The 22,154-nt window shown below is 40.2% G+C and overlaps 1 protein-coding gene across 1 annotated transcript in view; it reads left to right on the plus strand.

Moving 5' to 3' along the window:
- HPSE2 (heparanase 2 (inactive)) overlaps positions 1 to 22,154 on the plus strand; it is a 520,430-nt gene that overhangs the window by 477,097 nt on the left and 21,179 nt on the right. Inside the window, exon 10 of the mRNA XM_033130730.1 lies at positions 15,548 to 15,693. Within this exon, the coding sequence (XP_032986621.1) occupies positions 15,548 to 15,693 (146 nt within the window). The remainder of the gene's footprint in view (positions 1 to 15,547; positions 15,694 to 22,154) is intronic.

Raw genomic sequence — 22,154 nt, forward strand, 5'->3', positions numbered from 1 at the left:
TATACAATTTGTATTTCATAGCTTGTATAAGCATATGAATTTTGTTCTTACCAGGACAAGGGGCACACAGCACAACACTAACTCAACTGTTTTCTATTTCACTTCTTGATATGTGCACATTCTACCAACACTCTCTGGTTACTGGGTTACTGATAAGTAAAGAAGGACTGAAAGAAAAAGGGATTATAGGTCGCCCTATCTTTCCCTTTCATTCTGTTATCATTTTTAGCAAAAGCAGTTGGCTAATCCAGGGAAGTAATATGAGGAAGAAAGGACATGATAGGGTTCTTTTATATTTCTTAGAATGCTATTGCCTTCTTCTTGTGTCAAAACACGTTCTGGTGTGAACAGAACGTGTGGCCTCTCCAGGCTGTCAGCCCCTGCACTCCCCATTTACACGCACTCACCTAGCACTCACTTTGAGCCTCATCAAACTCCCACGTAGCACGGATACCAGAATTCTGTGCTCGTGGGGCATCACAAACACTGTGCATTAATAGGACAGCAAAGAACTGCAGACATGCGTGCGCGTGTTGTGCGTATCTCCTCTGCTCAGTGTACGCCCCATTGTCTCTTTAGACTTCATGTACAAAATAGCAGTTCACAAACAAAATTATTAAGAATTTCAAGGTTGCAACAGTAGAGCATTAAGCCAAGTGCAGGGCTCTTTTGCGTGCAGGCCCCTTCTGAGCATGGGGGTCGTAGGCAGTTGCACAGGGTGCATGCCCATAAGCCGACCCTGGCACTGAAAAAAGGGTGATAGGATTGGGTCGTTGGAAGAAAGCAGGTGGGACAGACCTTGGCTCTGCCAAGAGAAATCCCTTATTATATTATAAAAGGCCTCTAACCTACTGGACTTTCTGGTCCAGTTTCTGTCAAGAACATCTGAAAATGTTGTTTATGTCTTTGTCTAAGGGGGTAAAAAAGATAGAAAGGAGCTCTGCTGATTTTTCATTCTAATTGGCTAGAAAACTTCACTGAGGTGGAAGTGAGAGACCAGGTAGTGAACCTACATGACATAGACTCTAATTCCTAATCATAAGGGAAATTTTTAGATGCATTTTCAATGTTCCACTTATATACTTAAAGCAATCATTCTCACTTAAAACTAAGGAAGGGTGATCAGGGCAAAATTAGGATAAAATTTTTCATCCAGCTTATTTTGTGTGGAAAATTTGTGCAATTCAAGATTTATGCAAATGTCAAAATTATCAAAGTATGTAATGAGATTTATAATAATGCCTCCATTCAGGGCTCAATAAGCTGTTTTGCAGCTGGCAATTTTCTGGAATTGGACTTTCCTTGGAATTTTGAAAATTGTGTACATTTCAGAGAGTCTCTCTTCTAGTTCATACCGGGTTTCTGTGCCAAGGTTATTGTTCTTTCCAGCTTCGCCAGCAACGGATATTTCTTTATGCAAAGTCTGTAAAACCTCATAAAGGAGGCTCTTCAGGTGTGCACTGATTGATTTCCAATATGTGGTAGTTGCACATGAAAGTATCAAAAGTGTTTGCGAGTTGGTGCTGTAGCTTCCCATTTGCACTTACTAAGAATAATAATGTATATTGGCAAAGTTCCTGCACCAAAGTTCCTGTCTCTAACCCTCAATTACTCCCTGGATAGTAAGGACGAGGGATTGGGTGAAAATACAGACCTTTTCCTATGGTCCTGTGCTGTGCCCAACCAAGGAAACTACACGTAGTCCCAGGTCATAGGCAGCACCACAGGGAAAATTGAGCCGTAGTCCAGAAAAGTCCCGCTGTATCGATAGCCACCTTGGTGAATTTTGCTTCTACTATAGTTTCTGTTGGGAATGATTCAGTTGGGTAGTGTGAGTTTCTCGTTAATTGGTGTCCTCCTCTTCACTTGGTATCACCAAAAGTAGTCACCATAATGAGAACTATACTCAAGGCACCGGGTAGAGTACAGTGTTTTTCTTTCTCCTTGCCTTTTCTTTCTACTGCCGCTATCTCCTCCTCTTCAGATTCCCTGGTAGAGGTGGGCTTCATTCCACAAGACCTGTGTTCTCGCATCCTAGAAGGACCTCACACACCTCATACACATCTTTGCTTTTCGTAAATAGCAACGTATCTATCAGCTTCCGTTATAAGATATGAGGGGAACAAAGATTCTCTGTCTTTCTCCAGCTTGATTCTTTATCTTATTCATATTTCTGCACACATGCCCTGGCTTTGGCATATACATGCCCTTAATTTTGGTGACTGCAAAGTTAATTATTCTTTTAGAATCACATAAAGCCTGATAGCAATAAAAATATCCTAAATGCCATTATAAAGTATGGTTCTTACCTTGCACCTGAAACCCACTCTCCTGGGCGGCCTGGATTCACTTGAATACGGGCCTTGTGGGGGGCCAGCTCTGGAGTCCAGACAGCCTTAGCGGACCCCATAAAAGCACAGCATATTCCACACTTTTCACTTAAAAAAGTAAAATATGAGGTTTTGGGGGACTAATTCCTGAAAATTCATTTTTAAATTCTCTCTGTAGATGGTCCTAGGATTTATAAGTTGTGGCCTGCCCAGCAATTTAAGTTCTGCTTAGAAACAAAGGGAGAGACTAACCTAGTTATATGCAGCCTGCATTTCTTTTCCTCAGGAAAGATCCTGAAATTAGAAGTGCCTCAAGCATAGAAAACCTGTTTCCAGTGTTCAGGAAAAGAAAAGGGAGCTAGCCCCTTCTCCTAACCCCAGTTGAGTTCTGGATGTATTTGTCCTGCAGAGGGTGGGTTGATAGACAAAACTGCTTTGGTCATGCTTTCCCAGCAGTTACACATTGTAGCCATTTCAGGTTCAGCCATGCGTGCCAGATTGAATTAAATGCTTTTTAAAAAAAACGACCCTCCAAAGCAGGAAAACATCTTTCTCTGACTGGTATTTTTTACATATTTGTTAATGAGTGTCTGCACAATAAAGATGTGGTCTGTAGCTTGTTTTCCAAGGAGAAATCCAATTTGGCTCTCATGGATGTTGCTGCTACTCAGATATAGTTTAATTCTTTAATTGAAGCAGCTGCAAAATAACTTGTGGGCAACACAATGTTCCCCAGGCTTTCCTGGAGCTGTCTGGGTAGAGACCACCTTCACTTTTGTGTTCTGAATTCTCCCCACCCCCAGCTCATCAGAGAGGCTGTGGAGAAAGTGTCTGCTCTGGGGCTGGTTGACCCTGGCATTGGCCTGTTAAAACTGTGGTCAAGACTGTGGCTGACTTCACAGACTCAGTTCTACTCTTTGTAATCAGGAAGATGCCAGCATGATGCCACCCTGAGCAAAGGAATGAATCGATTTCTCTCCAAATGCCCTTCCAGAAATCTCTCCACTAGCTCGGCTTCTGTAACCTGCCCAGCAATGCGTGATTATAAAGCCTCTTCTCTAAGCCCTCATGTGCACTTAACTTTCACGATTTGCACCAATACTTTTGGTACAGAAAGTCTTCGGTGGCAAAAGAGGGCAAGTTTGGGGAGAAAAAGGATCTATTCAAACCTACAGGGGCTTGCACCCCCTGTAACACCTTTGGGTGTCTGCCTACCAACACCCAAAGGGTGAGTCAGTGAAGGAAGGAGAGATGGGATCTCAGAGTCGGCTCAGAAACTCTACTGAGAGACCGTATTGGCTTTGGCCAGTTAGACTGAGCTCTTCAAAGCATGAGACGGCGCCTTAGTTATTTCTGTGTGTCTAGTGCATCACAGGTGCTCAGCAAATAATGACTGATGATGATGATGATGATGGTATGTAGACAAAAATCTTCCTACTATCTATGCATTCATTTCTAGTGAAGGCAGGACCCTTCTCTGTCCCTCTCCTTGGCCTGATTCTCTAAGACTTTGTTGCACACAGGGAACTGCCCCCCACTTTTACATAAAAGTATCACTATTCACTTTTATTTTAACCTTTGTCCTTTTGGGCTACTTTTTCTTTCTATCTTGTTCCTGCATTTTTGTCCCATCTATACTTTATCCTCTGCTTGTTCTCTTGTGATTGGCCAGTTATTTGAGTTCTGTCTCATCTCCCTTAGGGATGCTGCTAAATATCCTAGGACAGCCCTCCAAACAGAATCATCAGGCCCAAGCTACCAATCGTGCTGAGGCTGAGGGACCCTGCTCTAGATTTTAGGATCAGGGAAATGGTATACTTTCTCCCAGGACCCTGGGATTCTAGAGAAGGCATTATTCCTAGAATATTCCCCTGCATCCAGATAAAAAGTAACTGTGCCTGGAACCAGGAATCTATCTAGGGAAAACTCACTGTTTTTTTCTTTTACTGCCACACTCACAATACTCCTAACACCAGATATGTGGGGGTTTTCCCATACCAACCAACTATGCAACACTAGCTGGGTGTCCTGCAATTAATTCAGGTTGGTAGTTCTGACACTACCTATCTGGAGCCAGCATGAGATCCCACAGCTTAAGGGCTCAGTCCCACAAGACTGCCCCCACTTCAGACGCCAGTCGTAAGCCCTAGGGTGTCCTTGCTCCTGCTGACCAACCACCTGCTGTACATCAGCATTCCCATGAGTCCCTCCTGAGGTTTGGTAATTTGCTAGAACAGCTCACAGAACTCAGGGAAACACTAAGGTGTACTGGTTTATTGGATGATAAAGGATGTGAAAAGGATGCAGATGGACAGCCAGATGAAGAGATACACAGGGCGAGGTACAGAAGAGCATAGGTGCTGCTGTCCCTGTAGAGTTGGGGGGGTCCCACCCTCCTGGCATATGATGTGCTCAGCAACCCAGAAGCTCCCCAAACACTGTACTTTTGTGATTTTTGTGGAGGCTACATCATAGAGGGGTGATCAGTTATTAACAAAATTTCTAGCCCCTCTCCCCTGTCCAAAGAATGGGGGAGGGAGCTGAAAGTTTCAAGCTTCTAACCATGCTGGGTCTTTCTGGTGACCAGCCCCCATCCAGAAGCCCAACAAAGTAACCTCATTAGAACAAAAGATGCTCCTGTCACGCAGGAAATTCCACAAGATTTAGGAGCTCTGTGTCAGGAACTGTAGTCAAAGACCAAATATTAGCAGGAGCTGAGGGTAGGATATTATTTCATAGATTCTCAGAGAATTAGGGAAAACCCAGTGAATTTTTTCTTATCACTTACTTTTCTGTTTGCTGAATCCCAACTTAAAATTGAGATTTTGGGCAGCCTGCTCCTTTTCTTTTCACTGCAGTGCTCAATTGATTCTTACATTTGTCCCAAGTTAATTCTTCATATTCCAGGCCCTTCCTCACAGTGTGGGTCTCGGGTTCTGCTCAGGTCTTCAAAATTCAGCAAAGAGGGGTACAGGGCATCTCGGGGGCATGGGGGGGGGCCATTCAGGCAAGCAGGAGTGCATTTACCTCTTGCCTTTCCCTCTGCCTAATTCAGCCAGTGAAGTGTGGCCTCTATTTCACTGATTCTCACAGAAACATTCAGCGGAGGAGAGAGGATGGGGCTGATTTTTATCTCCAAGAGCAGTGGCTCTGAATTTTTACGGGAGCTTTACAGTGAGTTCACCAATCAGTGAGATAAGATGTTTCCCCCTTTTGGCTGCATATTGATTTATTACCCATTTGATCAGGCTAGCACTCGTAATTCTAACAGCACTTTTTAATTATAGATTCAGAGAACTGCAGAAGTGAGATTTATCTACATAATTTTAGTATATTCATTCATTCATTCAACAAATATTTCCGAAGCACATACTATATATCTAGGCACCGGGCTGGGTGCGAGAGCTACAACTCTATCACTTAGGTACATTGTGTTGTATCTCTGAGCCTCAGTATGCTCACCTGTAAAAAGGGCAGATAATAGTGCTTCCTCATGGGATTGTTTCATGAATTCAGTGAGATGATGCATGTGAAGCACACATTAAGCACTCAAGAAATGGTCATTGTCACTGTTATGAGCAAACATGGACCCTAATGTCCTTGAAGAGTCAAGTGGAGAATACACACAAGTAAAGAGGCAGTTAGCACAGTATGAAAACTACTAAGAGGGAGGGACCACAGGATCCACAAGACCACGTACAAGAGAAGCCCCAGTCAGGACTGAGGACTTCAGGAGGCGTCTTAAAGGAAGTGTCACTTAGGCGGAAACCCAGAGAATGAGAGTCAACCAGGCAGAGGTGGTGGAGGAAGCGCTCCAGGCAGGGAAGAGCATTTCCCAAGGCCCAGAGGTGTGGGAGCATGGGCCTTTCAAGGAACTCGAAGGAGAGTGGTACTGCTCAGAGGTACCGACTGTTTTCCTTTACACGTGTGCCCTTCAAGTTTAATGGCACAGAGAGACACTTATTCTCCCCCAAAATAAGAGCACCCTATTTTAGAGATTGCATACAATATAGTAAACATATTTAACATCATTAGATAGTCTTCTCAAATACAATTTTTAGCAACTGCAAAATTTCCATAGTCAGATCTTTAACCTTTCCAATACATGCACACGTGTGTGTGCGCGCACACACACCCCAGTTATGTTTTGGGGCAACTTAGACCATAATTGTGTGCATGCTATAATATGACTATTTTCAGGAGGCTAAAAAAATCTTTCAAGGAATCAAGAAAAGAATAAGCAACATTTATTAAATACTTGTATATCAGCCGCTATGGTAGACATTTCCAGGTATATTATCTCATTAAACCTCTGTAGAGAAACTGAGGTTTGGATATAATAAATAACTTTCCAGGCTTCTAATGTGTGCTTGTAGAATGAAAGAATGCATTCACAGCTCTCACTGGGTTGCTCTGAGCCTTGGGCCACAGCCCAGAACACCCTTCCCACCCCGAGTTCTCTAGTGTATCATCGAGCATCTCATGACCATGCAGTGTTGGTGTGATGCCTGCTCACCCTCCATCCTTAACTGCCCCTTGCACCTTTCCAGCCTAGTCGTGCACACTTGAGCTAGGGTGCTCTCTCAGGAAGCCAGACTCCAGGTCGAGGTCCATGCAGGTCCTGCCAACAAGTTAGGGACTATCTGAACAGAGCTTTCCGGTATCATGGGGACTCAGAACGTGATCCACAAAGAGGCATGGCCCTTGGCTCTGTGGACTTCTTACCCCATGGAAAGGGGTGCAGCTGACAGTATGCCAGAGCTCTCCAAAGCAAGGACCCCTTGGTCCAGCTCTATTAGTGGAAATATTAATAGTAAATGTGACAAATCGTGAAGTAAGTGGGTAAAAACAAACCATGTCGAAAATAAGCAGTGAATTCATATGTACTGAAAAATGACAAGAAACTTCAGAACTAAATTTCAGGGACACATTAGGAAAGACGTAACAAATACAGGTTTGTTAGTTATTACTATCGCTCTGTTTGATTCTGTTTTCTTTAGGTATGTTCTTTACTTGTCCCTGGCAGAACTTGATCTCACTGAGCTTTCGTGGGCTGGGGGTTGGGTTAGAGGGAGGTGGATTGAGGAGAGAAGGGAAATACTGCTTTTTTTGCTGTGCTGCCAAAAGCTATCCCATCCTCTGGAATTAAGGATTTGAGTATTTAGAAAGCCACAAATCCTGTTTAATGTCCTATATCCAGTCAATCACCATGTCCAATCAATTTTACCTCCCAAATATCTCTCAAATCCCTCTTCTTCTCTCTAATCTAATTTCCTCCACTTAATCAAACTATCATCATGTTTCTTCTAAACTAACCTCCTAAATGGTTTTTTCCAATCCATTTTCTGCACAGCTGTGAAAGTCAACTTGCTAAATGCAAATTGAATAGTGTCACTTTCTCTCTTAAAATTCTGCAGTGGCTTCCCATTTGTTTTAAGATAAATTCTAAAATCCCGAGGTCTGCATGAACTGGACCTACCATTCTCACTTTGTATTCATTTGTCCCTTTGTTGTCACACTTCAGTACGTGCACACTTCGCAGAAGCAGCTCCACGCTAAACTGGCCTGCTTTCAGATTCTCAAACATTCCAAACTCTTTCCTATCTCAGAGCCTTTGCAAAAGTTCTTTCTCTTGCCCAAGACATTTCCTATCCCCACCGTCTTTTCCTCGAATCTTAAATGTCACGCCATGAGACACCCCTTCCCTGACTACCCTTTCCCCCAGACTGGGTCACATCTTCTGTTAGATCTCATAAATTCCTCCATTACTGTTAGCAGTATCAAAATTAACTAATTGCCAAATTTAAAAAAATAAAGAAGGAGAAGAAGAAGAAGAAGAAGCATCCAACTGGAGCACTGATAGCATTAAAACTAAATAAAATCATTAAATTCTTTCATGCAAAAAAAAAAAATTTAACTAATTGCCTAACTCATTCATTAGCTTAAGGACTGTCTTACTTGATAGATTATAAACTTCATGATGGCAAGGACTATGTTTGTCTTATTCCCCACTGTATCCCTAGCCTCACTCAGAACTTTAAACGTGGCACACATTCTGTAATTGAGTTCTGACACCTCCTCTAGGCCAGGCGTTCTATGAGGCACAGGCTGTAGGAATGGGTAAGCAATCTTAGACCTTGAGGAATACATGGTTCAGCGATTAATCCAGTAAATTCTGCGACCCTCCGTCAGTTTCTTTCTCTTTTCCCATTTATTTTGGTTCAACCTACTCCATATACTGCATTGTCTAGCTTTCACACAACAATTGACTTTTTGACAAATACTAAAGAAAAAGAAAAGATTTAAAACCTCTGTCTTTTTAGTGTCATCTGTTATTAGTTTTCCCTCTCCAACTAATAAATGGGCACTATTTTTCTTCAACCTCTTCTCATGTCTGATACACTTAAAGAATGTCTGTCTGTGTCTCTCATTGTCCCTTGAAAATTGCAGTCATTCCTTGCTTTGGATTTTTTTATTATTGATGTAAAAAGCCATTATGTTTGCCTTCCTTCTTTTTTTTTTTTTATTAGTTTCAGGTGCACCAAACAATGTAATAGTTAGACATTTATCATTTATATCCCTCACACAGTGATAACCCTCCTCCCCCCTTCCACTACCCCCCTGACATCGCACACAGCCATTACATTTCCACTGTCTCTATTCCTAATGCTGTACTCCGCTTCTTGTAACTATATATGTAAAATTGTAGTTGACATTCATTATTGTTCAGCTTCAGCTTCAGGTGTACAGTGCAGTGATCAGGCATCTACATCATCCCTGAGGTGGTCTCCCTAATAAGACAAGTGTCCATCGGATACCCTACAAAATCTTTACAACATTATTGATTACATTCCCCAAATTGACTTTTGTGACCCCGGAGCAATCTTGTGGTACCGACTGTGCTTTCTAATCCCCTCATCTTCTCCCTTATCCCCACCCCCCCTCCCATCTCGCAACCCTCAGTTTTTCCTCTATGTCTCTGAGACTGTTTCTGATGAGTTTGTTCATTTATTCTTTTCATTAGATTCCACATATAAGTGAGATCATATGGTATTTGTCTTTCTTTGTCTGACTTATTTCATTTAACATAATGTTCTCTAGGTCCATCCATATTGTTGCAAATGGTAATATTTCCTTCTTCTTTATGGTTGCGTAATACTCCATTGTATAAATGTACCACAGTTTCTTAATCCAGTCATCTACCAATGGGCATTTCGGTTGTTTCCATGTCTTGGCTATTGCGTATAGTGCTGCAATAAATGTAGGGGTGCATACATTTTTTTTGAATTAGAGTTTTGGATTTCTCTGGGTAGATACTTTCTTGATGACTCTTATTGTATGAAAACTTCTCATTATATTCCATCTTTCATACAATGTCTTTTTTTGTTGTTGTTGGAGATGTATGTGCATTCTTTTTTCTTTCCTATGTGTTTTATGCATAATTATTTCTGCTTTTTTATATCATTTCCTTAAGAGATACCTAGAGATAATTTTATTTGTTTAATTTTATTTATTATTATATAAATGGCACATGTTCATGGTAAAATAAAGAGTGAAAAAGAAGAAGAAGGGAGGGAGGGAAGAAGAGAGGAAACATAATTTGTCAGCTCAAAGCTGGTTTACGTGAGGGAGAGATAAGGACCGTGAGAGAGGGAGGATGGAGTTTTCAAAACAGAAGGATAAATAGGGAACTGGGAGAAGAACAAGGTGAGAGGGGAATCTGAAAATGGTGCACAGAGCTAAATAAAGTTGAAAATTTCATATCCCACTTGGTTTTTAAGCTATCCTCAACTGACTTACCAGCCAAAATACTTTATTCTCCCGAGGAAAGAGATGATAAACAAAGAACAAGTCACCATAGACCCGTCTCTCTTTGGGTAACAGAGATGCCAGCATATGGGTGGATCAATGATGTCATCTTCAGAAAGGAAGCTCTGATAAACCATGCAGACATAATTATCCTTTGTTATCTTTTTAATATATTATTTGACACATTCAAAAGATTGTCTAGGCCTACATGTTACTTTTAAAGCAAAATAATCCATCAGCCCAGGCCCAAAACTAAAACATTGCCAATAACTCCCATCAGCCTGTACGTGCTCTCATATCCCATTCCCTGGTTTCCTCTTGCCCCACTTAAGGCAACCGTTATCCTAAATTTTGTGTTTATCAACCTATTGCTTACATACCTATACACACAATTTTATTGCAAATGTATGAGTGCTTAAACAATATATATGACCTAAATATGAACAGATATTTTTAAAAAATGAAAAGCAAACATTTGCCTGCAGCATAAAAGAAATACACAGCTATTGCCTGGATCACATGCTTTACCTGGGCACATTTATCCTTGAATTCTGGGGGTGAGGGGGGAGGAGATTTGGGGTGGAGCGCGGAAACGAAGGCTTTTTGTCCATTCATGTACACTTTGGGAAGTGGAAGTGAAGAGATCCGTCACAAAGTTTTCATACGATACCAAAATGATAGGCAGGGAGAAAAGAGATGTAGAAGCACTTTGAAAGTGCTTTCTCTAGAAAAGGAAAGTCAGTGAATCTGCCAACAGAGCAAATTTAGAGCTTAACACTGGATTGTCTTTATTGCTATGCTTACTACTAAATGGTGAATAGAAATCTTGTAAAAAGAAAATGTTTTCTGATTTCAGTCACTGAACTGAGAAAGCTTCCATGTTTTCTTCTCCTTTCAAGATTTGTTTTTATTATAAATGACCTAGAATATTTTCTCAATAGAAAAAAAATACATGATTATGAACTTCCTCTTTCAAAAGAAGGAAGGAGAGAAAGGAGGGAGAGGGGAAGGGAGAGAAAGAGGGAGGGAAGACAGATGCCTGACTGGAAGGAATTTATTTTTCAGTTCCTTTCATATTTCTTGATAGGAAGATTTAATATAAAAAAAGAAAGTAAATTCTCTTCATTTGATCTGTGAATTCAATGAAATTCCAAAGCCGCAGTAGGTTTTGTTTAGATATTTGATAATCTGATTCTGAAGTGGCTGTGACTGAGTAAAGGTCCAAGAGTAGCAAAGCCCTTCCTAAAGGATGAGACAGGATGACATCTCTACCAGATTTCAAGACACATATAAAACAATGGTAATTAAAACAGTGTGTATTTGTTCGGGACAGAAAAATGGAACAGAATAGAGAGCTCAGAAACACACCCATGAATATATGGAAGTTTGATATATGATACAGAGGGTGCTGCAAATCACTAAAGGAGAGACTATTTAATAAACGATGTGGAAAACTACGCAATTAGATACTTACCTCGTCCCGTGCTTCAGATCAATTCCAGATTGATTAAAGACTTAATGAAAAAAGAATTACAAGTTTTAAAGTATAAAATATCTTTATGAACTAGACATGAGGGAGGACTTCTGAATATACAAAAAGAGCTAGACATTTTATGCCCACTAGACTAGCAAAAATTAAGAGGTCTGAAAACAACGTGTTGTCAAGGATGTGTATCAAAGGGACCTCATACAGACACTGCTTGAAGGAAGTATAAGCTGGAATCATTGTAATCACTTTGGAAAACAATTCAGCATTGTCCTATAAAGTTGAATATTTGTATACCTGGGTAGCACACAGCAATTCCACTCTTAGGTATTACCCTAGAATAGTGTTTCTCTAACTTGAATGAGCAGCAGAATCACCTGGAGAGCCATGCAATTTGGGGCTCCCACCTGTGGAGATTCTGATTCAATAGATCTGTGATAAAGTCTGTAAATTACAATATACCTAACATAAAAGCTATATGACATATTCATATATTTACATATATTTAAGATGTATTATATAGTATGTAATTTCTAAGAAGCACACAAGTGACAAGGCTGCTGCTGGTTTCCGATCAGTAGGAGGAATGCTTTTCCAGATTTCTTCACCCATGTCTTGGGAAATAGGAACAAGAATGTGGAAAGCCACATTGTTCATAATAGCAAAAATCTGGACCCAACCCAGATATCCATCAGCAGAAGAATGGATAAATAAATTGTAGTATGTTCACACAATGAAGCATACAACATTGAAAATGAATGAACTATAAGTACATATAACAACCTGGATGAATCCTAGAAGCATAATGTTAAGTGAGAAAAGTAAGTCACAGAAAATTATATACAGCATGACACCACTCTTTAAAAGCTAACAAGTTAAATAATATACGGCTTAGAATAAAGCTAAAATATAAAGCAAGGGAATGAAAAGCAGAAAAATGGGAAAGGGAAGAATTGTATAACCATATGCAACAGTGTGGGTGTTATGGTAGATTTTAAGGTGGATGATGGTTTCTGATATGCTTCAGAACTGTCATGTAAGTTACATATATTCTCCTGTATGTGGAAGATATATACATAGTACACTTAAAATGGGGGCAAAAATTAATGAGTGTCAATCAGGTAAGCTAAATGAGACAAAAAAAAGATTACATGGAAACTAAAATTGTAATAACAATTAAAATACTCATAGGACATAGTAAATGACAGAAATGATCCTGGAGAAAATGGGTATGCAATGTCCAGGACAAACCTGAGACATCCTCTTGCCAAGAAAAAACAAAAGTATTAAAAAACAATGATAAAAGAGATGACACATGTGCGGAATTGAAGATGGAGATCTAACAGACTCGCCCAAAGCAGAGATTGGAGCAGAAGGAAATAAGATTAAAGTTATATATAAAAATACATTCTCATGGGTTGAAGAAATGCCTTAGTATTTTTTATCAAAAGCACTCCAAAATACCAGCAGATTACTGCAGAAACCCACGTTGACACATTCCTGGTAAAAATTCAAATATCAATCAAGGATAAAAACATGACTCTTATAAGCATCCTGGCAGAACACAAAAGATAGAAAATAAACAGGCTAACCAAACATAGAATAAAATTTATGCTACCCTCAAACTTCTCTGGAACAACGAACACTACAAAAAAAGTGATTTCAGAGTTTATTTGGGAAGATAAATTGATATGACTAATTTAAGGAAAATTTGAACAAAGAAAGAAAAATTATAATGAAATGGACTTGAACCTGTAGATACTAAAATGTAAATTATAATCATTAAAATGATGTGAAACTGATATAGAAATGGAGACTTCATTAGAAGAGAAGATCCAGACACAGAATTATATATAAATATAACATTTCTTACCAGTATATTATGATATGCATAACATAAAAGATATATGATATATTCATATATTTACATATATTTAATATGTATCATATACTATATAACATAATACAGCATATAATATATAATACATATTTATATTAATATAACATAATATATAATACATATCTACATATAAATGTAAATATATTAAAATGAAATACATATGATATATGTAATTATATATATAGTATATGTAATAATTCCATATATAATATATAATACTATATATATATATATATATATATATATATATATATATATATATGAAACTTGGTATGTCATAAAGATGATGGGCTTAGGGACAGGTTATTCACTATATGATGCTACAACAACCAGTAAATTATTCAGAAAATAATAAAGCTAGTACCATACACCAAAATATTTTTCAATGAACTAAAAGGTTACATTTTAAAATGATAATATAAAAAGAACTAGAAAAATGTAAGTTAATATTTATCTGAAACTTGTGTGAGAAAGGACTTTCTAATAAAAAAATAAAAAGGAACGAATCAAGAAAAAAAGATTGATATATTTTCCTATAAAAATTGTTAAAATTCTCCATGTCAAAAAAATTCATGAAAAGTGATAAAAGGCAAACTACAAACTTGGACAGAATGTTTGCTCCATATATATTCTAAAGGATTCTTACCATTAATATTAAAAGATATGTTACAAATCAGTAAGAAAAAGGTGCACATCCCATTGGAAATATGGGTGACTATGATAAACACATCACAGAGTAATAATCAAAAACACAGAAATTATAATAAGAGACAACTGAACCAATGAGATTTTCTTCATCTGTATGATTGACAATGATTAAATATTTGCCAATTTAAATATTAGGAGACTGTATTTAAAAGCCATCCTAAGGCCATTTAAAGTTAATTAAGGTAAATGGTCTGGCAAAGTTTCGAGCTCAGCACTCAGGACAGATTTAGAGCTATTCTGGTGACAAAGGGGCTTTGAGACTTTGTTCTGATGTATGCAATTCACCAGACGTTTTTAAGCAGCTGATGTTATAGATGGCTACAGAATAAATAAATAAAAAGATCATTGACAGGCTTCTACCTGGAAAGATGAAGGCTGAGAAGACATGGGTGATGTCTTTAAGACCTTGAATAGCAGGCACTGAATAGAATGTTCCCCGAATTCCAGAACTGGGGGAGGGGGAAAGCCCCTGGACAAATTAGGAAGCCCTGTGTTACGAGTTATAAACGCTGAAGTCATTACCCCGTAATAGGTGATTAGCACTAATACATTACAAATGCAAATTTTATATTTGAATCAAATACACAAATGAGATATGCTAACAGCAAATACAGTACAAATTAAGGCGGTGAATAAGTTTTTGTAACTTCAAAAATATGTATGGATGACAGATTGAATATTTATTATTCAGTTCCAAATGGATCCTGGAATAATTAAAAGCATCACATTCTCTTTAGTTTAGAATTATTCTTTTTAATTTTAGAATTTCTGAGGATGACCCAGAATTAGCACCATGGTTTGCAAACATTCTTCTCTTTGCGTTTCTGACTCTGGAAAGCAGGACTCCAGTCTCCTGCCTGGAGAAACTCATCTCCCTCGCACCGCACTGGTCATCTTCAGGGACAATATCTGGAGGATGACATTTTGGATTCTCATCTGGGTGGCAGTCCTAAAAATTGGAAATCTTCCATTCTGCAATTAAACAGACGCCATAAACCAGTATGAAAGTACAGTCAAAGCAAAAGAAAGTTGAAGACTTAGGGCCCCGACTGGTTGTCATTTCATTTGTGAAAAACTTTCGTTCGTTTGTTTGGACCTGCTCTGGGTCTGCCTCACCTCCATTTCCCTATCTGGTCAGTTGACAAAGGGCACTTTAGTGCGGGCTTCACTGTCAGCCCAGGATAAACCCTTCATTTGTTACAGCCACATTGGTCCAGATTCACTGTACTCCTGCTAAGAAATACCGTCTGGCCTGTGTGTTTGTCATGCGTATTCATGTATCTTTCCCTGACTGTCTGCCTCTGTTCTCCTCAGGACTACTGGCTCTCTCTCCTTTACAAGCGTCTGATCGGCCCCAAAGTGTTGGCCGTGCACGTGGCTGGGCTCCAGCGAAAGCCGCGGCCAGGCCGAGTGATCCGGGACAAACTAAGGATTTACGCTCACTGCACAAGCCACCACAAGTAAGTTTTTACACAGATGGCACAGAAAGCCACTCACGGGGCTTCAGGCTTTGGGCCCCTCCTAGAATTCCATGCCATTTGGGACTCCTTCAACACTTACTGAAAACTGCCTCTGGAATCACTCACACTACCTGCTCTTCACGGGTTTCAAGTGATCTCTGATAAATAGCTTTTTTGCCAAGTAAACCCTTTTCTCACATTTAGAGGATTTATTCATAAAACGTTCCTAAAAATACATGCCACTTGTTCATTTACTTCTTCATTCAACAAATTTTTATTGAGTATCTTCTCTGTACCAGTTGATGTAATGCCCGAGAGACTTTTTTGTGTGCCTCTGGCTGAACCACGGTGAGACATATAGAATCTGGTTCTATGATCCGCCAGCAGAGCTTGAAGAAATAAGTCGACATTTCTAAGACACATGTGGGAGAGCTATACCACTAAAAACTTAGCCCCAGACCAGGGTATCCTAAACTGGGGGTCCCCAGGATGAAAGGAGTGCCTAAATATAGTCATGCCAGCTTTAGAGACATTTTCAATATTTCAAAAACCTTTTCAGCTATTTTAAGGGTTAAGAAGTTAAATAAAATCTAGGCTTCCTGTTTTAGGGGGCTGGACCTACAACAGCTCAGCGTGGGAATGTGTGGCTATCCTTCTCTTTTGGGATCTGAAGCATTGGTTGTCATTGGAGTTGTCTTTAAAACAACAGGAAAAATGAATTATCAATAAATAAAGTTTGGCAGATAAAATATTTTAAACATGAGGATTGTAAGGTGAAAACTTAACAACAGCCTAAAGCAAAACTCCTCAGACCATATTTGGCTTTCTTACATCATTTCCTGTTTAAGGAGCAGAGTAGGCAGCCCTGGAAAACGAGAATTCTTTCTCTTAATGCAAAGAAACCCTGGGGGCGGGGAAGGGGGGGTGGAGGAGAGGGGAGGAGTCAGCAAGTGCCTCCAGCCAGACCTTCATTCCAACCGGCCCATCAGGGGCCTGATCAAGGGCAGTGGACAGCACAAAGAGCCCCAGTGGTCAGGTTACAACAGACGCTCCTTCCCCTTCCTTGATGAGAGAGGAGCCAAGCCAATTAATTTATCATGATAAGATTTTTCAAAGAATCACTCTGAGCACAGGGAACCAGGGGCCAGTTGTCTTGTCTGTAGATACAAGTACCTATTGTGGATGAGAGGAGGCTGGTTTGGGCAGAGGCCAGAGGTTTTCAACATCCCTTTTGCTCAACAGGAAGCTCAATCCAATACCTGACAGAGAGTGACTGCTTTATGGCCTTGGCCTGAAGTTATCTGATCACCACACAAGGAAACATTGTATTCCTTGTCTCCTCCCTGGCCCTAAGGTAACCACCCAAAAGGTGGACCCCCAGCTTCAGGACAGGAAAATTATTCTTGGCACCTTTTGTCTCTTTGGGGAAGCACATCAGTTTGTGGCCTTTATACTATGTCTGAAGACTCAGGAGGGAAAATGTCAATAGCATGGGGCCTAAGAGCACTTGAGTGTCTTCACAGAGGGCTCCCACCTGCTCTCATCCCAGTGTTCATTCTGAAGTTCTTTAGGTTCTCACGGAAGTCGTCACCAATATTCTGAGTATACCATGAACTAAGGTCAGTGTCTCATTTGTTTTTGTATTCTTGGTGTCTAATATAGCAACTGGCATACAGAAGATCTCAGAAAATATTTGATGAATGAATGAATGAATGAATGAATGCAGATATAGGGCATTAAGACATTACTGCTGACTTACAGTTCTAGCTTCCTTTACCTTTGATATCACCTCATCATCCAGAAGGAAGTGGTGTGATGGAGAGGTTAAGAATTGTACCATGCACTAGCATGAGGTCTCAGACAAATTACCAAAGTCATCTAGATTCACTATTCTCTACATCATCAGCTCTCCTCTACTTCCTATGGGGAGTTATTCCAGAACCTCTCTGGGGAAATGATGCTACTATGCTTCTGTCAGTGCCATTCCTCCTTCTCCTTGAAAACCCTGAATGGATGCACTGCACTGGCTGAGGTTGCAGGTCTCCTTCATGTCAGTGGGTGTCAAGTGCCCCAGCCAGGTAGGCACAAGGAGAGAAGTGTCTCTGCTCCATCTCTCTGGGAAGCCATGTGCCCTCCCTGTGCCCCCTCATTCTCCACAACAGTCATGAGGAAGCACTAGTGATTCACTTAATTTATTTGTGGCCAACAAGGTCAAGGTCACAGAAATGTGCCAGAGTGGGTATGTTGACTTAACACTATTCAGTCTTGATCGATATTCTGAAAATATATAACCTCGGTCAAATCAGGGATTAGGTGAGAAAGTATAAATTTACCAGTAGAAAAACCCAAATAAAGTACCTATTAACACAACTCCTGCACTCCAGTGTGTATGGAACACTTACTATGTGCCAAGCATCTTGCCTGTAATTTGCGTTTATATTATCATATTGAATCCCAAAGGTCCTATGGTATCACTCCTCTATGCAAGTGATACCATTAATAATGCAAAGAGTTTTACAGGTGGAAAGAACCCTTAGAGATATTTTGGCCCAGTGTCCTACACAACACAGGAATTCCTTTCACGATCTCCCTGACAGTTATGCCACCTCTACTTGAATACCTCACTGTCTCTCAGGACACTCTCTTGCATTGTGGGTCATTTCTGACCTAGAAAAGCGTTGTCTTTTATTATTGATTTAGGAGACAAAGTTAGATGCTCAACCAACAGCAGCAGGTGCTTTTCTGTTCTCTGTTCTAGAGTTAACAAATTAGAACAGCATGGCAGTTCTCACCTTAGGTCTTCTTGTTCAGAGAACAAATACGCTTTGACTGGGAAAAACCTTTTTCTAAACCATTCTGCTGAGACAATGTGTGTTTTGAGGGAGGAGAGCTGAGGTCTTTAGCCAAGTTCAGAACCAATTGGAATCTGGTGAACACTGAAGCAAACTTGAGCCTTTTGAGGTTCAAGTTCATTTATTATTGGCAAAACATGACTTCCTGTTTTTCAGAAGAAATTTTTTTTCAGACTCATAAAAAAAGGTTCCTGAGGCTTCTTGGACATCAAATGGCTCTTACAAAACAATATTTTGATGAGTTAAGTGTAAATGAATCAGAAACATGTGGATTAAATTTCCCTTGAAATACACAGGGGCTTTGAAATTAGGGGAAAAAATGTTTGGCAAAACATGGCCTGACTTTTACCAAACCCAAAAACTTTGAATTAGATTTGGAGACAGTGGACCAACCCAGTTTTCAAGCACTCTGACTTTCACTGAGAATGACGATGGATTCTAAAGCATCGTCCTCCTTTCCCTTTCCTATCTCCCAGCTTTACTGAAGACATTTCTAGAACAGTGACTGTTTTTTATCTGGAAGTCAAGAGGTACCTCCCCATGTGACATTCCCCACCTCTTACATCCAGGATATTCCAATTCTAGCCTCCCTTCCCTGACTCACTTCCTCCTCCTCCCATGGCAACACAGAGAAGATGTCAGAAGGCAAAAGAACAGCCAGAGAGATGAACTCCAGATATGTGGATTCCCTACTGGGGAAAAAGTCTCACCATGAGTGAGACATGGAGCAAGACAGATGTTCTACCAGACAAAAGGGGACATTCACTGAAAGAACCCAAAACCACCTGGACTAATTGCCTGCAGGCCATGCCTTCAGTCAGACCCCATTTTCTTAGGGATTGGATACTCTTCCAAGATTAATTTTCTGTGGGCAGAAAATATACATTCTTCAGGGATCTTGATATCAACACCGTACGTCCAGGTTGGTGCTGCATTCCCCACCCAAGAATGTGTCTTCACAGCCGAAAGGCCCCTGCTTAACACCGTTGCCCATCAGCCAAGCAGGGAATGGGGTGGCTGAGGCAGTCTTTAATGCCAGTGCCTACCTGAGGTGGCTTCAGTTGTTCTGTGAGAGCCTCTGCACATTGGTCTCTGGGCCAGCTTTTAGTACTGGTTTGTCTCCCCCAGAGGAACTGTAAATGGAAAGCAGACCATTTCCAAGCAGCTTGAAAAGACAGCTTTCCCTGGAGCGAGGCTGTGATTGCAGGTCTCCCTCCCACCTGCCACTTCCCTACCCCCCACCCTTCTCCTCTGCACTCTGAGGCCTCATTCTGCCCGGTTCTGCAGGAGAGAAACTCACAAGTGAAGCCCAAGGCTCACTCTCCCATCCCCTGCTGGCCTTTGAGAAGGTTGTTTGATGGCAGGTAACAAAAGGGTTTGCCACAGTCGGCAAAACTGGTACCCAGGCATGCCTGCATTTGTTCACACTCCGAAACCCACAGCACCTGTAGTTAGTTAATGGTGTCTTCCTTAGTTTTGCAAACGGCTACATTAAGCTTAAAGCCCACCCATGGAAGATAGTTGGTGTTCTTCAATGACGGTAAATGCTGGCATATCTTTCTTCAGAGCTCTGATGACACAAGTGTGCTCAAATAAATCGGCATTCTCTTCTGACCTAACTCATTAGGCTCCAAAAGCTAATTCACAAACTTCAGGGGGTTGAGAAGAAGGACAGGAGGAGGAGGGACCAGATAGAAGAGTCATTGGATAATTTATCAGAATATCAAAGCAGGCATCCGAAAAGCCTTGAAGACAGTAATGTGCCCTTCTACACATGCAAAAAACATCATCTGACGCACAGCCAGTAGGATATACTTTGGTAATTCTTCTCTTAACCTTAATGGATTGCTCTGGGCAAGTGGTTCCCAAACCCAACTCATCTGCCAAATATCCCAGAAAGATTTTTTTTTTTTAAATACAGATTCCCAGCCCCAGTCACAAATGGATTGAATCAAAATCTCCAGGGATGAGCCCTGGAAACTGTAGTATTAAAAACAAACAAACAATCCAAGTTATCATATTGACCTGCCCTTGGTCATTCCACTCTTAATTAGCACCTTTAGAAGCAGAGAGGAGTGACCCAAAGGCCGAGGCGTGCTGTGTCTGCAAGGAATGATAGTTTCCTCTGGGCAGAGCTGATGTAGAGTTTCTCTGAACTCCTCCTTTGAAGGCAGGACCAGGTCATTTTTTCTGTTTCCTCTCATTAACCCATCCAGATGGGGCCCTCAGGGACCCCTTAGAAGCACTCATTTTTCCTACAAGAGAGAAGGAAATCATTATAGTTCTGTTGATGCGTGCTAAAAGGCCATGTAGGCATATAGTTCTCCCAGGTTTCTGAACATCCTGTACTGGTTTAAAAGGATTCCAAAATGGTGAATAGTTTTATAATCTTGGGGTAGGTAAACAGCTAAAGCAGAAATCAAAAAGATCAATACATTTGACTAAATTAAACTTTTAACTTTTAGACATCAAATACAATGTAAACAAACTGAATTGGTCAGAGAAAATTGGGGGAAATTGGGCAACATACATACAGATAAAGGGTCACCATCTTTAATAAGTAAATAGTTTTTATAAATCAATAGGAAATTGGGAAAAGGACGTGAACAATCAGTTTCCAAAAAAAGAAATGAAGTGGCAGACCAATGAAAAAAATGCTGGCCCTCAGTGTGAATTTTTAAAAAGTACAAATTAATACAACATAGACATCCCATTATCATCTCTCAGGTGAGAAAGGTTACTACCCAGTGTTCTCAAAGGTATGAGGAAATGGGTGCTCTCAGACATAATTAATCACAGCAAATTGGTACAAGCTTTTTAGAGAGTTAATACCAATATTACCAAAATGTGTGTGTCGGTCAGGATAGGTAAGGCTATGCTATGATAATGAAGGACCTCCAAATCTCCAGGGCTTTCAATAAGAAAATGTATTTCTCATTCACACTATTCCTCTGTCATGGCTCAGGGGTAGCTCTACTCCACATCGTCTTCATTCCAGGATACAAGTCAATAAAGCAACCTGGCTCTTAAAGCTTCTGCCCAGTGAGTTTAACATGTCCACCCACATTTCACTGGCCAAAGCCAATCATGTGGTCACTCTAGGCTTCAACAGAGCAGGGACAGGAAATTGTCCACCGAGCACCCCCTAGGAATGAACTAGACAATTTGGTGAGGACTCATGCAATGTGTATTCCCCTTGACCTAATGTTTCCAACTTTAAGACTTTATCCATCAGAAATAATCATGATGTGCAAAAAATTTTGTACAATGTGTACAAATGTGTACAATGAAGTCCTTCATCACATAATTTGTAACGGCAAAAAATTGAAAACAACCTAAGTCCCCAAAAGGAGGACAGTAGTTAAATAAATTGTGTTACATTTCTATGATTATAAATTTAGCATTCTTCTATAAGTAGAAGACTATATAATAACATAATAACATGGGAACATGTTTAAGATATTCACGAACTGAAAAAACTGAACAATGTGATGTCAGTGATGTAAAAATTGAGAAATATGTGTGTCTGTGTCATGTACACAGTACATATTTGTCAAATTAATAAACTGAAAAATGCTGGAAGGATGGTTACCAAAATGTTATTATAGC

This window comes from Rhinolophus ferrumequinum, chromosome 16 (genome assembly GCF_004115265.2).
Source record: "Rhinolophus ferrumequinum isolate MPI-CBG mRhiFer1 chromosome 16, mRhiFer1_v1.p, whole genome shotgun sequence".
NCBI classification, from domain to species: Eukaryota; Metazoa; Chordata; class Mammalia; order Chiroptera; family Rhinolophidae; genus Rhinolophus; species Rhinolophus ferrumequinum.